The sequence below is a fragment of the Argiope bruennichi genome, chromosome 11, assembly GCF_947563725.1.
Source record: "Argiope bruennichi chromosome 11, qqArgBrue1.1, whole genome shotgun sequence".
NCBI lineage: Eukaryota > Metazoa > Arthropoda > Arachnida > Araneae > Araneidae > Argiope > Argiope bruennichi.
Genome location: NC_079161.1, coordinates 94,146,452 through 94,161,718, shown reverse-complemented (window position 1 = coordinate 94,161,718; position 15,267 = coordinate 94,146,452). Strand labels below are relative to the sequence as shown.

The window sequence follows — 15,267 nt, the reverse complement described above, 5'->3', positions numbered from 1 at the left end:
TATTCTTCAATAATTTGTGGATATTTATTATGCATAAAATATCTGTAGGATGTACTGTGGATGACTGGGTAATGATTGTTGGAGGATTTGATGTAGTTTTGAAGAATTTGCAAATTTTATCAAGCATTATTACATTTGTTTAAATTAAGGCTTTAAAATAATTATTATAAGTAAATAATATGAAAGTGCAAAATGTAGTATTTTCAAATTAAATATTATTTAACAGCTTAATTAATAGGAAAATAACATTTATGAAAGTTGATGGAAATATGTGTTGTATAAATTAGAAATAACTGTATTTTTTTTTATATATATATATAGTTAGTCGAAATGAGATTGTGTAGTTTATTTGTGAAAGGTATATTAGAATCGAAGATATTTAATTTTTTTAGAATGGAAACATCTTTGAAGCAATTCTAGAAGGCAGATAATAAAATGAAATAACATAAATAATGGAATTTTTATGAAATCCAGTATGTGATATCAAGAATGAAGCTTTAATATAAAATTATACTTTTATTTTCAATAACAAAAACTATTTTATATACCTTTGGGATTAAGTCATAAAATATGGACGAAAGAAGCGATTTTTTTTTAAAAAAAAATATTGTTTGGGCCAGAAAGAAAGGTTTAATAATTGTTTTTAATTGTTTACACATCAAAATGTGATAAAAGATTCACAAATTTTTAAATTAGTTTAATCAATGCAAGGAAAAAGGTATTGTATAATATTTCACTGAATATCAATTATTGTTTCTTGCCAACAGAGATTCTATCTTAAATAATAATTGAAATATTACTCTAACACCAGGACATTTTGATATCTATGTTTTTGATATATTTTTTAACAAACTAGTAGTGTTTAGTGATTAGAATGGTCATTACCTTGTTGATCTATTATTTTGACCTATATAGAAGAAGTTTCTAAAAACAAAATATAGTTGAGATTTATATTGTGATATTATAGCTATTGTGATTTATCTTGTTAACAATAGTCTTTTATGTGTTGATTTATTTGGAAAAAAAATGATTAATTTGTTAGTTCCTGAAATTCGGCTATTTAAACAGAAAATTTTATATGAGGTTTCGTTTATTTTATTGATAATCATAATTTTAAATGGGTATCAGCTAAATAGAAGTGTAAAAATTAAAATTAAGAATTACAATTTAATGGAGAGCGAAAAAAAAATTAAAATTATACATTATGCATTCCAAAATCTTTGAGATTGAAATAATTAGATACTTGGAAGGCTAAAGTCTTGATATTTCCATTTTCTGATTGACTAATGCCTTCGTCGTTATTACACCATAATTCACTGTAAAAATAAAAAATAAAAACTTTCATTTGAAATTTTTTATGTTCATATAATTGAATGTAAATGTGTCATACTTTTAAATAACTCTTTAATAGAAAAAAATATTTTTAAAAAGTTGAAAAATATATAAATTAAAAAAAATTTAAAATGTTTCAGGAAACATATTTTTTAAAATTATTTTTTCTGTCTTTATCCTATAAAGCATTATTAGGAGAGAGAAAAAATAAGGAATAGTTTTGAAATTCCAATCAAAAACGAATTTATATATATATATATATATATAAATAAACACAAATTTTTGGAATTTTGTATTTTTTTGAAGCACAAATTGTATAACTTGGTTTTATTTTCACGTATAATTGAAGTCTTTATTGTTAATTTTATGCAATTTCCTCAAAATTTAAGATACATGGAGCATTTCAAAGTATTTTATTTAATTAGAATACCATTTTGAAATGTCATTAAAATATTTTTGTTTCTAAGCAATTCGGATAATTATTTTACTGTGCAATACATTCTGTAGTGCTATTTGAATGTAAACATTTATTTTGATGATGAAATAATAAAAAAGAAATATCATGTTTTTTTTTTTTTTTTTTTTTTTTTTTGCTAATTTCAAAGTTCATTAATTTCTCTAGCCTTTTTATTCTAATGTGGCTAAATCAGTTAATGAAAAAATAAAATCTATTTTTGTAGCGTGAGCAGAAGAGGACACGGCTGAACGAACTCCTTCTAAAACTCCTGAGTGCCATGCCCTGCAAACAGACTGTGGACCTTTCCTATCTTCTGGAAGGTGGGTTAGGGAAGAGAATTCGCCGGAAGGCCATTCTGAGCTGAAAACAGTAGTTCGCCTCTGGGCGAACTTTTAATCTTTTGAGATCTGACGGTTATCGTGATATGTACAGGCAGTTGGTGATTTTCTCCAATGTTTTTAAATGTATCACATCCATGCCGTTGGCCGGTCGATCCTCAAAGGTATGCACTCTCGGTCAGCAAGTCGAAGAGGTGATGAGATGTTGCGTTGGACATCTGCATGAAGTCTGTGACAAGAGAATGGGAAAAACAAAAGCAAAGATTCTTCTCTGCCTGTTTTAACCTATAGTTTAAAAGTAGAAATAGTGTGTGGGTTATATTTCTATTGAAATGCATGTACTCTATGTATTTCAGGTCTGTGATTTTTTTGCAGATCTGTTAAGTTATGAAAATGTTATTTTAACTTCAGTTACCTGTTGCCAAAAAATTTTTTTAACTATAGTTTGACAAAAGCTATTAATGATATTTTTTTAAATTTGTGCAAGTTTGATTGGAATTATTCTTGTAATAAGTGGCATTCTTTTATTAAGACTCTTGTTGGCAGAAATATTTTCAAGTAGAATTTTATATATTTTTATATAAATTTTAACTCAAAATATAAATTACTTATAAGTGACTTAATACCTTGTTTGAATCGAATTGTCGAATCGAACAAAAATGTTTTTTAATATTATTTGTTAGAGAAGCTTTTAGAAAGCTTTTATTGACAATAAGCCATTTAATTTTGACTGTAATAGGTACTTATGTCTGTTGTAAGAGGGTGTGGCTCATGATTCCTTTATTAATCATCAAAGTAAAGGTCTTGCTTTACTAGCAGATTGGAAGAATCTATTTAAAAAGCAAGCAGGTGACTTCTTTATTCATATGAAATTGATAGCATCTGGTTCAGGTTTGAAGAATGAATAGATTTCAAAAGTGTAATAATGGTTATGAAAATTTATCTGCAGTCTGAACAAAGTTGCAGTAAATGGGAAGTACCTGCTTTTTTTTTATAACAGTTTTTTCCTTTATTAATTTGATAAGTTATTTACAGAGAGGGGGTTTGCAAATAAGGGGCAAAATTTTTTTAAAGAATTCTGAATAGAGAAGTATAGTTATAACTTTTGAATGCGAAAGTTTACATTTCTGTTCTTGTAATTATGATGACCAGTTAGTGCTTATACTCTGCCATGCATACCTTATGGATCGACATGCTTTGTATTGGTGGAAATGAAGTGGCACTGTTGTAGATTTTGACCATCTGGAGGCATCCATTCATCTGCTCGTAACACAATCATTGACATTTCTGTGTTCGTTTCATGTCTTGTGTTGGAGCATTTGCCATCAGTTTCATGAGTGGTAGTGTTAAATTATTCATGTTGCATTTAGAAAAGTTTCCCTTTTTTTTTTTTTTTTTTTTTTTTGTATGATTTGTTTACGTTATGTTCTGCACATAGACTTTTATGATGAAAATTTTTTATATTGTATATAGAGATTTTTAATCAGACATTTTTATTTTAAGGAGTAGTTTCTCCCTCCTTTTTTTTTTTTTCGTCTGCATGGGTGGTTGTGATTGTTATAAATAGCGTTTTTTTTTTTTTTTTTTTAAAGATTTGATGGAGAAATTTTTATGCTGTATATTCTGTAAAAAAATTGGTTTATCTTTAAAGTAATATAACTTATTTCAATTTGAAAAATAAAGTTAACATTTTGAAAAATGATTAACACAATTTAAAGAAAAAAATTCATGTTTTAAATAACTAAATTTTATAATGAAATTACCAAGTTCAAAGAAATGGATGTTTTAAGAAACTCAAAAATATGAAAAATATTTTCAAAAATGTGCCAAATTCATCCTTAAATAAGATTCAATACTGCATTAGTGATTTTTTCCCCCTTTTTCACTTACTTTTATGCTAGTTTAAATAAACATCTGGCATTTCCGTTAATTTTACAAAATTCTTTTGATATTGCAAATAGAAGTCTGCAAAATCTTTATTTCTTTTTTTAAAATATAGTTTATATACTTGAATTTTGTTTATTCTTTATTGCTGATGCTTTTTTTTATTTCTCATTTGTTGTCATTACTCCTGCACAATTTGGAATTATGAAACTGTATAAAACTTTCTAAATTATTATCCATAATTTTCATTCTGTTTATATGTAACTCAAACTAAATGCAATGATATCTAAAGTTTAACAGTTTGTGTCAATAAATTTAATATTTTTCCAAATTTTTAGTCAAAAATTTTATAATAAACATTTCCTAGTTTAAAATTATTTTATTATAAATTAATTTAATTGTAATATTCATTAATTCCTTACGTTTTTCTTATTTCTACTCAAATATAAATTGCAGTTCATTTGAAATATGTGATGAAGTAAAATAATTAAATTTTAGAATATTTTAAATTTTTTTTTTTCAAAAGTTCAAAATTAAGCCCTTATTTTATTTCATGATCACCCATGCTTTTCTATGGATTCTTCTTTTGTGGTGAGAGTTTGTAAAGTCTATATTATGCACAGTGATACTTTGCTGGAATTGTTTTCAGGGTGCCCATTTGCAAGTATCTATATTTGGGGCAGTTGCCCAAGTTCTCTTTTATTCAAGTGACATTGTATGTGGAATGAATTATATTGTACTTTTGCTAATCCTGAAAAAAAAGAAGAAAAAAATGTACAGCAATTTTAGCAAAGGTGTCTGGATATTTTAAGTTCTATGCATATTAATGATATATGCTTGTTTTAATTTATTTTGTAAAATGAATTTTGACTGTTGTAATTTAAACAAAACAAACAAACGAAAATGATCTATGCAATTTTCACCTTTAGATATCTCAAAAGTTGAGAGTGATTTATTAGGAAAAATTTTTTTTAGAATTTACTGTTGAGAATTCACTAAGCCTTAATGGTTGGTATTTCTAAAGTTTGTGTTTGTGATGTGTTTAAATATATAATGTTGTAAATAAATGAAAAAACATCCTATGCAATTTGAAATGCTGCACATATTTAATGTGTCTAAACATTTTGAAATATTTTTTTCTCTATTTGTTATTATTCTACATTCTGCAGTCAATAAGTCCTCGTTTAGAATATTCTCCGTAAATTGAAACAGTGTTGATATTTGATTCTTATTGGTTTATTAGATGAAAAAAAAAATGTTTTATTTAATGGATAGTTTGTAGTTAATTTAGAAGTTGATGAAATTTGAATAATTTTTCTGATTGTTAATGTAAGAATGAACTTAATTGTCTTATTTATGACAGATAAAAATTTAATTTGTCAGGAATTTTCCAGGATATTAAAGAAGCACAAATGGTATTTTTTTTTAAAAAAATCTAAATCTCTAATTTATTTTTTAAAAACATTTTATATTAACATAAGATATTTACTTATAGTTCTTAAATGTATTTTCGTGCTGCATATAAAAGTATTAATGCATGTTTGATAGTTCCTACCTGTTGTCTTTATCTATACTGTGTCATTATTATGAGAGATTTGATTTCTTTTTGATATATTCTTCTAAAGAATTTTAAGGTATGATAAATATTTTTTGAAATATGGAAATTTTATTTCAATCTAAAAGTTAAATATATATTTGATAAGATTTTGTTGATCTACTTCTGATCTTTTGGTGAATTTCTTTATGCTAATAATTATTAATTTACACTTATTTGCATTATTACTTTTCTTCATAGTTCTGAATTTTAAGCCAAAATGTAGAATATTATTTTAAACATTTATTTTTATGTTTTTTTAAAAGCAAATAAAGTGAGAATTACTAATAATAGCTTATTTGGATCATTTTTATTTTTTTTTATTTAAAAAAAGAGAATTTTTAGTCCTTATTGTAATTATTTCTGTTTATAACAATCTATTGAATTAGATTTTATATCACTTATAGATAATTGTTATTGAATCTTTTAAAATGTTTTCTACGCAGAATATGTATTGTAAGTTTCAGTAACAAAAGTTTCAATCTTAAGCAAAAAAAAAAAAAAAAAAAAAAAAAAACTTGATAGCAATATTGACTTATAAACTGCAGAATTTGGAATATTTTATAAAATGCCTTAAGTATTCCTTAAAATGATTAGAAAAAGCTCATTTTATTGTTATTAAGTAGTAGTAATTCTTAACCCCCTGTATTTATGAAGCAATAAATTACTTGTAATTCTTAACCCCTGTATTTATGAAGCAATAAATTACTTCTGCCAGCAAATAATTTTCTTAAATTTAGGTTTTGTTTTTAAATGAAATAATGTGCAATAAAATGTATTTTGATTTTTCATCGGTTTAAAAGAAACTAGTCAAAAAGTGCATCATGTCAATTTCAAAATCTATTTTGATGCCAATTTGCAGCCTTTAAATGTTGTCTTTTACTGCCTTGTAAAGGATATTGATGTGTAATTATTGTAATGAAATAACAAACAAAAAAAATGCCTTTATATGTGAAATCAAATTGAGTAGCAATAAACGAATTTTATCAAAGCCAACTTAATAAAAAGTTATTTTATATTCATGTTGCACACAGGGAAGTGGCCAATCATTTTATTTGTGTGTTAGTAATTTAAGTATTTGAATGTATAGTGATCCGTCAGTTATTTACAATTGACCAACATATTTATATAAAGTGAACCAGCAGATTATTTTCGTTTATCTAAATTGGTATTTTTAATTTATGAATTTTTGTATTTTAAATTGGATATGAATCTTTATTACCCAATAGTTTTTATTCCCTTGTTATAATTATTATTTATATTTTTAAAATAATATTTGTTCTTGTTCAATTGTCCAAGCATTTTTATTCTAAATTGACCAGTAACTTAAATTCATAGTTTGATTTAAAGTAATGTACAAATTATGATTCATATATTGTATACAATTTTTACTGTTGCTTTCACTCCCTTTCTTCCACACTACACTTTGTAAAACAAGAAACAATGAAAATGACTTATAGTAGTACCTCAGAAATATAAGTTGCAAGTATATATCAATTAAATGTTTCCTTGTTATGCTTTATTGAATTGTATTAAGTGTTTAAAATCAAATTATTGTTTCAATGTATTGAAAAATAATTTGATTGAAATGTTACCTATGCTTAAAATATATAATCTGATTTTCCCCATGCCTTATGGAAAGTAGCATGATCTTAGTAATGCAAGTTGCTTTTATTGAACTTATGCTGTGTATTATTATTTGTTGTTAGATGTTTTAAATAGGTGGATAATTTGATATTTCCTGCAAAGTCTTGATAACTTTGTGAAATAATCAGAATGATATTGGTTGCTGGTATTAAAAAAAATCCCTTGACTTTAGAGATATAAGAATTAGAAGAGAAGAAGAATTAAAATAAATAAATACATTATTCGCACCATTTTGAATAATTTTGGCTTTGCCAATGTATTGATGAATTCTGCCTGACAACTGCAAATTTAATTCTGTATTGAGCAATTTGAAATATATTTGCAGAATGAGAGACAATCATAATAGTCCATCTAAATTTCCACTATCATCAATTGTTTTTCTGCAGTTTGAGTGACTTGAAAACAAATGTATGGTCCAAACACGGACCGTCAGTGTCATATGTTATCTGATGCAACTAATTTTAAATTACTGCCCTTTTTTTAAAATAATGTAAAGTTCAAATATGTTAACATTTGAAATTAAATAAATATAAATTTAATATTGACTTCTAAAAGAAAAATATATTTTATAAAATAGTAAAATGCTATTATTGTTTGATGTTTTCATAATACTAAATAAAAATAGTGCACTTAAAATTTTTAGGTATACATTACACTAGGTTGCATTATAGCATGTTAAGACTTTTTCAAATCTTTTCTAATATATCATTGAGGTTGTATTTTTATAATTTCCAAAAAATAATTCATAAGATGTATTATTTACATACCAGTAAGGTAGTCAAGTGAATGATGGTAAAGATTTTTATTTATTTATAATAAGTTAGTTAAAAAATTCATATTGTGGAAAATATATGGATGATTTTTGAACAAAACAATGATTTTTTTTCTCTGGTAAAGATTTTTTTTATAGCAATCAAACACAAAGTCATCTGTATCTGCTATTACTTTTAATGGAATTATTTGTTACAGTGCTTATAAAATATATTTTGAGTGTATGAAGTGTCTCTTTTGTTTAGGAAGTTAGGACAGTAAGATGCCATTATTATAATCTAATCTCAATTCCACATTGTTAAAATCTTGATGATAATTGTTGTTACAAAATGAGATCTTAATCTAACAAATATAATTTTAACCCTTATCGTGGCAAGATTGCTTTTTTGAAGAAAAGCAACAACAACAACAAAAAATGTATATAGGTAGCTTTTTTACGCTATAAAAAACATCAAAAAACAAATAAAAAAAATCGTGTAATAAAAATCGTTTAATAAAACTAAGTTAAAAATTATTTTATAGTGGTAGTATATTTTTATAAAGTTGTATTTATGGTATACTATACAAAATGAACATAAGGGTTAATGTTCAAAATGCCCAATTATTTTTCATAATCGTGCTTAATTATTTTTGACTTAATTTATTAATTGTCTTTGGAAGTTACTGTCAGTTACTTAAAATATCTTCATTGGAATAACTTTTTATTCATCTAAGCTATCAAGACTTTGCAGCAAATTTTCCCTGATGCATGTTCTACAAACTACTTGTAATTATTTAAAGTCCTCTTGTCCAAGACTATTCCATTTTGCAAATGTTTTGTAAGCTGTTTTATGTGTACCAAACCTTTTACAAAATGTGCTACAAAATATCTCCCGAAAAAGTGTTTTGGTGTAGGGCGTGTTGTGGTGCTTGTTATTTTTAGACGATATGTGATTTGTTTAACTTATAGCAAATAAGGGTTTTTCTTTTTCAGTCTGTGTGACCGAAGTGCTTTATTTATAGAGTTTTGTAAACGACTGCCATATTTCCGTTTTTCATCCATATCTCATTTTAATGTGTGAATACCTGCTTATTCAAAAATCATTGTTACAGTGTAAATAGATTTCATTTTCTTGCTGTTTACATAAACCAACGTATTAAATTTTTTATCCAAAAAATAGTTTGTCTTATGTGTTTGTGTGTTTTTTAATTCACCCACAACTAGGGCTGTGGCGATTTTCGATATATAAATAAATAAATATATATTTTTTTAAATGTCAGTTTTTGAAAAATATCGATCTATCGAAATCGTAATAGTGCACGATAAATCGCGATACAATAAATCGACATTGACAATTAATTTGCGTTTTCGATTTCGTTTTGGTTATCCTTTAGTGGTTTTTTTTTTTTACTTTCATACAGAATTTTTGTTAATATTTCCATACATACTGTCATATTCTAATATATAAAAATACTTGTTTTAAGCGTTTCATTTTGGAATAAACTGTTTTCTGTTCCCTAACTGAATGATACCATAATGGAAAAATAATTGCGGTTATCAGAAGATGGTTGACTATCCATTGTTTTATCGGTAAATATTCATCTTCAGAAATAAAAGCAAAGAGGATTCATTCAGATTAAATCCATAGTTTTATTCCCTGCTCGCATTTTCACACTTAAGCGTACTCTCATAATAGAAAAAAGAAATTCCGTTTTACTTCAGCTTTTGCCTAGCGACTCGCAATAAATCGATATTCACAATTTGCGTTTTCGATTTCATTTTGGTTATCGGTTAGTGTTTATTTTTGTTGCTCTTCTTTCTTGTCCTTCATACAGAATTTTTGTTTATATTTCTATAAATACTGTCCTATTTTAATATATAAAAATACTTGTTTTAAACGCAGTGCTATAAATTGTAACATGCAGACGTTGCTTTGGCATTGATACACTTTATTAAAGCGGTTCTTACAAAATTATTTTTATTCAAAAGAATACAAATATTTTTTTTATTTAAACTGAAACTAACTTTTATTTATTGCTCTGATCAGTCAACATGTTAAGAGATGCGATTTATAACTTATAATAGCTATAAATAAATAATAATATCACGATAGTAACCTACTCTTCACATTTATTTAAGCTTCAAGTCCTGATGAATTAATAGTGGTTTTATATAATTTATTCTTATTCGTAACTATTTCTATCCGCCTTCTGCGACCAACTGTTCAAGGCGAATATGAGTTGTGTTTCATTTCAATTCATTCTCCAATGCAGAATTTGATATGTATGATTCTTTCAACAAAGTATTTGTATCCTCTCTGAATTCTTTTAAAATCCAAAACGGCCGAAAGTAAAGAAGATACAAGATAAATATTGTTACTCTTACATATATCTGTTACACCTTTTAATTTCTCTTGTATGAAGTATAGAGAAAGTATTGTAATCACCCAAAAAATCGAACTCGAGAAATTGACGAATCTCCAGAGGGTTCAGATTTCAACAAACCCGAAAAACACATTTTTGACATTATAATTCTGTGAACGTGATAACTCAAAAATGCAATAAGCTAGACAACTGAAATTTGCCATACAGAATTATGATCAAATGTGTCGATTTCTATCAAATTTTGGAAGAAATTCTTTCAAAGTATGTCGGACTGTTCAATTATAAACGAATTCGATAACCACAAAAAGCAAAAGCTAGGCAAATAATATTTGGTACGCTGGGTTAGCGATTAAAATATGGATATTATCCAATTTTGAACCAAATCCGTCAAACTGTTGGCGTATTGTACTTTCGGACATATGTAAGCTCATAAACGTAATGACTTAATTTCAGTGTCTTATCTTGCGATTACAACTGTAGTTTTATATCAAATTTTAATGTCGATCGACCCACAAAAGGGCATTCAGAATATATAATATTCTTGCAGTAAATTCAGTAAAAATGTTGCATTCATGCTAAAGATCTATATTTCATAACTGCCGTTCACCAATGCCACGCAAATCATTCATGACCAAAATCCACAGTTTTATGCGAGAAAGCATTTGGGTGACACCACTCCTTCTGTTTCCGTGTCTGTGTCACTTCTTTAAAATAAATATTAAATTTTGAAAGATAATATAAAGACAGACTAATCAATCTCAACATATTATCATAGCTAAGGACTGGAGATTCTTAACTCTGCTACACTTTTTTCAATAGAAAGTGTCAAATTTGAGATTTTTATTTCTGCAAGATTTTTGTTTTTTTCTGTAAAACACATCCTTTTTTTTTAAAAGAATCGTCGCCATAATTGTTTTGCCGTTGCTATAAATTAAAAAAAAAAATCATCAATCTATATTAAAATCTAGTTCTATGATTTACCCCTCCCCCCCTCTCTCTTTCAACTTTCTCTTTCTTTATCAAAAAAAATGTCGGTAAAAACAACGTACAACTACCACGTTGAGAGATATTTTAAAAACGTACTGATACAGCTGAAATGTCAATGAACTTAAATATAGTATTATTTATGCAGTTTTACAAATATGTTAGACCTCGTTTCTCTGGTACTCCTATTAGATTGCCACACCTGTTGAAACATGTTTGGTACCGAGTTATTTTTTTCTGTAAATATTGAAACCTTCATTCGTTCAGTTCATAATTTGTCTGTTCAAATTTTTTTTTCACTGCACCTTGACATAGAGGTTTTTTCCTTAATATATTATTTACTCGTTTTCCACACATACATTTGATACAAGCGTTATTGGTCTCCTCAAAACTTTCTTGCATGTTGTCTAATAAACTTGTCATCGAGAAAACGCCTTACATGGATGGCATTGGCATACAAAAGTTCCGAAATATGAACTTTTGGTTTGAATTTAGCATTTTTACGTACTCTATCGTGTCATCCTTAGCGAGTTTTTTGGCGATTAATCCCTGCCATGCCGTTAATAGTATCCGAAAACCAAATTTGTGTTTTAGACGCGTTTTCCCTAACCGATTGAAACAAAAATTTGACCCAAAATCCCATATCTCATTTGATATATTTTGTCACAGCATTTTTGAGTTATCGCGTTTACATGTTTCTGAAAGTACAGACCGACGGATGGTCAATCCCTTGTTGGACGTGGCTCAAAATTTGATAAGTGTTAGATGTTAAATTTGTGTGCCGAATCTTATCTATCTAGATCTCTTCGTTTTGCAATATTGAACAACCGGACGGACAGACTTCCTCCGAACTGATTGCACTCAAAATTTGACGGAAATTTGTTCATTTGGTCTAAAGAGCGTGTATCAAATTTCAACCGTCTAGTTCAAAGTGTTTTTGAATTATCTTTGGCACAAATAGACAGACGGGCATTTTTTAAAAATATGTTTCTTTAACTTGGGGAAGTCTAAAACGTGGAGATTTGTCAGAATCTCGAGTTTGAACATTTTGACGATTACTATATTTTCTCTTATGCTGCATATACGAGAAAGTAAAAAAATGTATCATTGCATAAGTTATTCATTTCTATATGATTCTCAACAGGATTTCACGAGGTATAGTTATTCCATATAAACTATAGAAAATAATTTTTTAAAAAAAGCAAAGCCTTTTTTTTTTTTTTTTTTTTTCTTTTCGGAAAGTAACTGTCAAAACATAACCGACAATGTGCCTTACAAAAATTGTCAATCTATTAAAACGCTGCAATTCGTAATTTTGGTACCTAATTGCATATTCTTAAGTGCCTACAAAAGCTTTCAAACATCTGTCCTTGAGTGCACCTACATTTTTCTTGTTAGGTTATTTTCCTCTTTTATTGGGCCAGCGCCGTCTTTATTCCACTTTTTTTTTAATGTCGTATTTTCTAATTTCATTCTATTTTTATCTCTTTATTTTATTTATTTTGTCATTTGGGTTTAAATCCGATGATTAAATGAAACTTTGAGAAAAAAAATCCGATTCCTAAATTTTGGCCTAGTAATTTTAAACCCCTTTTTTACAATATTTAAATAAAAGCAATGATTCGTTTTGTCATCATCAAAAATTTAATTAACTATTCCTGATGGTGGCGTGTAACTTTACACAAGAAAGTCATCAATGGTATGCCTCTGCGCCATTTTATTCATGTTGAGACCGAAAATGCTGAACTTTCTTTTATTTAAAGATGATGCTATTCCAGTAAGACACTGACTTATATATTATTGATTTCGCGACGGTAAGCTTGATCTGCCTGTGACTGAAGATAAGTTTATACGTTAACTGATCTTAGCAAGGGCCAGATTATTAAATATGCAAAATCGACAACCGCCTAATGCCCCACAACTTTAGGAGACTCCGAGCGCTGGCAAATTTGCTGTGATATTTTGAAAAATTATTTAATTTTAAGCTTGCGTTTAATTATGAAGGTCGTGCAATCGAACTTGTGTGAATTAAAACCAAGTATTATTTAAATTAATCTGGAGTATTATTAGAATAATACTTCAAAGCCATTCCTAATTACCATTTGCGAGTTCTATATTCTGTTATAATTCTTTCAAAAAAGTGTGTGCTTTTCTTTAAATCCAATCCAAAACAATGTTTGATGTTTTTAGACTACTATTAACAAAAGTTTTATCATTTTTTAAATTACTTTTGCATTTTAGGGCATTTGTACGTAGTGTAGAAAAAGCGTAGTAATCATTAAAAAAAAAGAATTAGAATTCGAGATTTTGATAAATCCCAGCGTTTTAGACCTCAATGAATTCGAGAAAAACATTATTGTAAAATGTCTCTCTGTTTGTAACATAACTCGAAAAAACTTTGTGATAGACAAAATTTTAAGCAAAATCCTTTCAGAAGAAATGTGTCCGTCCGGCTATTAGAATATAAATTAAAAGGATAATTACAAAACGTAGAGCTAGATAGATAAAATTCGGTATTGTTATTCTATAATGTCGATACACTATTCTATAGTGTAGGTACTTCTCTCTGTTCAGTAGATTTTGAACCAAACACAAGAACGGGTTGATTGTCTGCCTGTTTGTATCCTTAGAAACATGTAACAGTGATTATTCAAAACACATTTCGAAAATGAAAAATGTCTGTTTGTTTATTTGCCTGTTCGTGACAAAGACAACTTAAAAGCGCTTTGAGTTAAACGGATGAAAATGGATGTACATTTTTTACACCAAATTTGTAGATTTCCACTCAAATTTTGAGCAAACTCCGTTCAGAGGAAGTCTGTCCGTCCGGCTTTTCGAATACAAGTTAACATGGATAAAATTCGGTTACACATTTAACATCCAATGAGCGGTTGACTGTCTGTCGGTATGTATTTTCAGAAACATATAAACGGGACAGCTCAAAAGCGCAATGATTTAAATATATTAAGTCTGATATGAGATTTTATGACTACAAGAGTGACTACTAATTAACTAAGTGACTAAATTATGACTACTAACAAATTTTTGTTACAATCGAATGGGAAAAATGTATCTAAAACACAGATTCGATTTCCGGATGTTATTAACCGCATGCCACAGTCCATGCCAAAAAAAACTCTCCAAAGATGATACCAAACCGCCAAAACACGATAGATTCAATAAAAATGCTCACTTCACGCTAAAGATTAATATTCTGTAACTATTGTATGCCAGAGATTTGCAAGGCGTTCTCTAGTATAATACATTTATTATAGAGTCTGCTAGAAAGTTTTATGAAAACCACTCTCTCTAAATTTATATGCGATATATTGAAACCAACATTTTAGAAAGTGATATGCAATTAAGCTTTTTTTTTTTTAACTCTCCAGTTTGTCAAAATCTGTTACTTAAAATTATTCGTATAAAGATTCAATGAATATTGATAAAAAAAATATTCGTTTTTGAAATTTTGATGAAAAAAGGGATTCTGATATATGCATAGCCTTTTTACACGTATTTTCCTGTGAATTTTTTTTTTTTCGCCGTGGATTCTTCGCAATTTTTCTTAAAATAAATTTCTAATTACGTCGAATTAGCTTTGCCAAACGATAATTTCACAGTAAAACGGATTATATTTACTAATTAAGTAACATTTTGGAATAACTTTTATCAGTTTTATAGTGAGAATAATTAATCTTCGAACATCGTTCCTTAAGTTTACGAATTATTCTTAAATGAACAGAATTTTCGTTTCGAAATATACAGGGTGTTGCCGAATTCGACCGACAAATTCAGAGGGGTGATAGTAGGTATCAAGAGGATAAAGAATCACCATACTACTTGGTGTCCCAAACGACGTTTAGTAGCTGAAAATCTCAAAAATACAGAAAGTCGGG

At 27.5% G+C, this 15,267-nt stretch overlaps 1 protein-coding gene across 2 annotated transcripts in view; it reads left to right on the top strand.

Annotated features, from left to right (window-relative positions):
* LOC129957081 (histone-lysine N-methyltransferase ash1-like) overlaps positions 1 to 3,686 on the top strand; it is a 64,304-nt gene extending 60,618 nt beyond the window's left edge. For both annotated transcript variants that reach the window (XM_056069219.1, XM_056069220.1), the window contains exon 26: positions 2,013 to 3,686. In XM_056069219.1, coding sequence (XP_055925194.1) covers positions 2,013 to 2,153 — 141 coding nt within the window. In that variant the 3' untranslated portion in view covers positions 2,154 to 3,686. The remainder of the gene's footprint in view (positions 1 to 2,012) is intronic.
* The last annotated feature ends 11,581 nt before the right edge of the window (positions 3,687 to 15,267 follow it).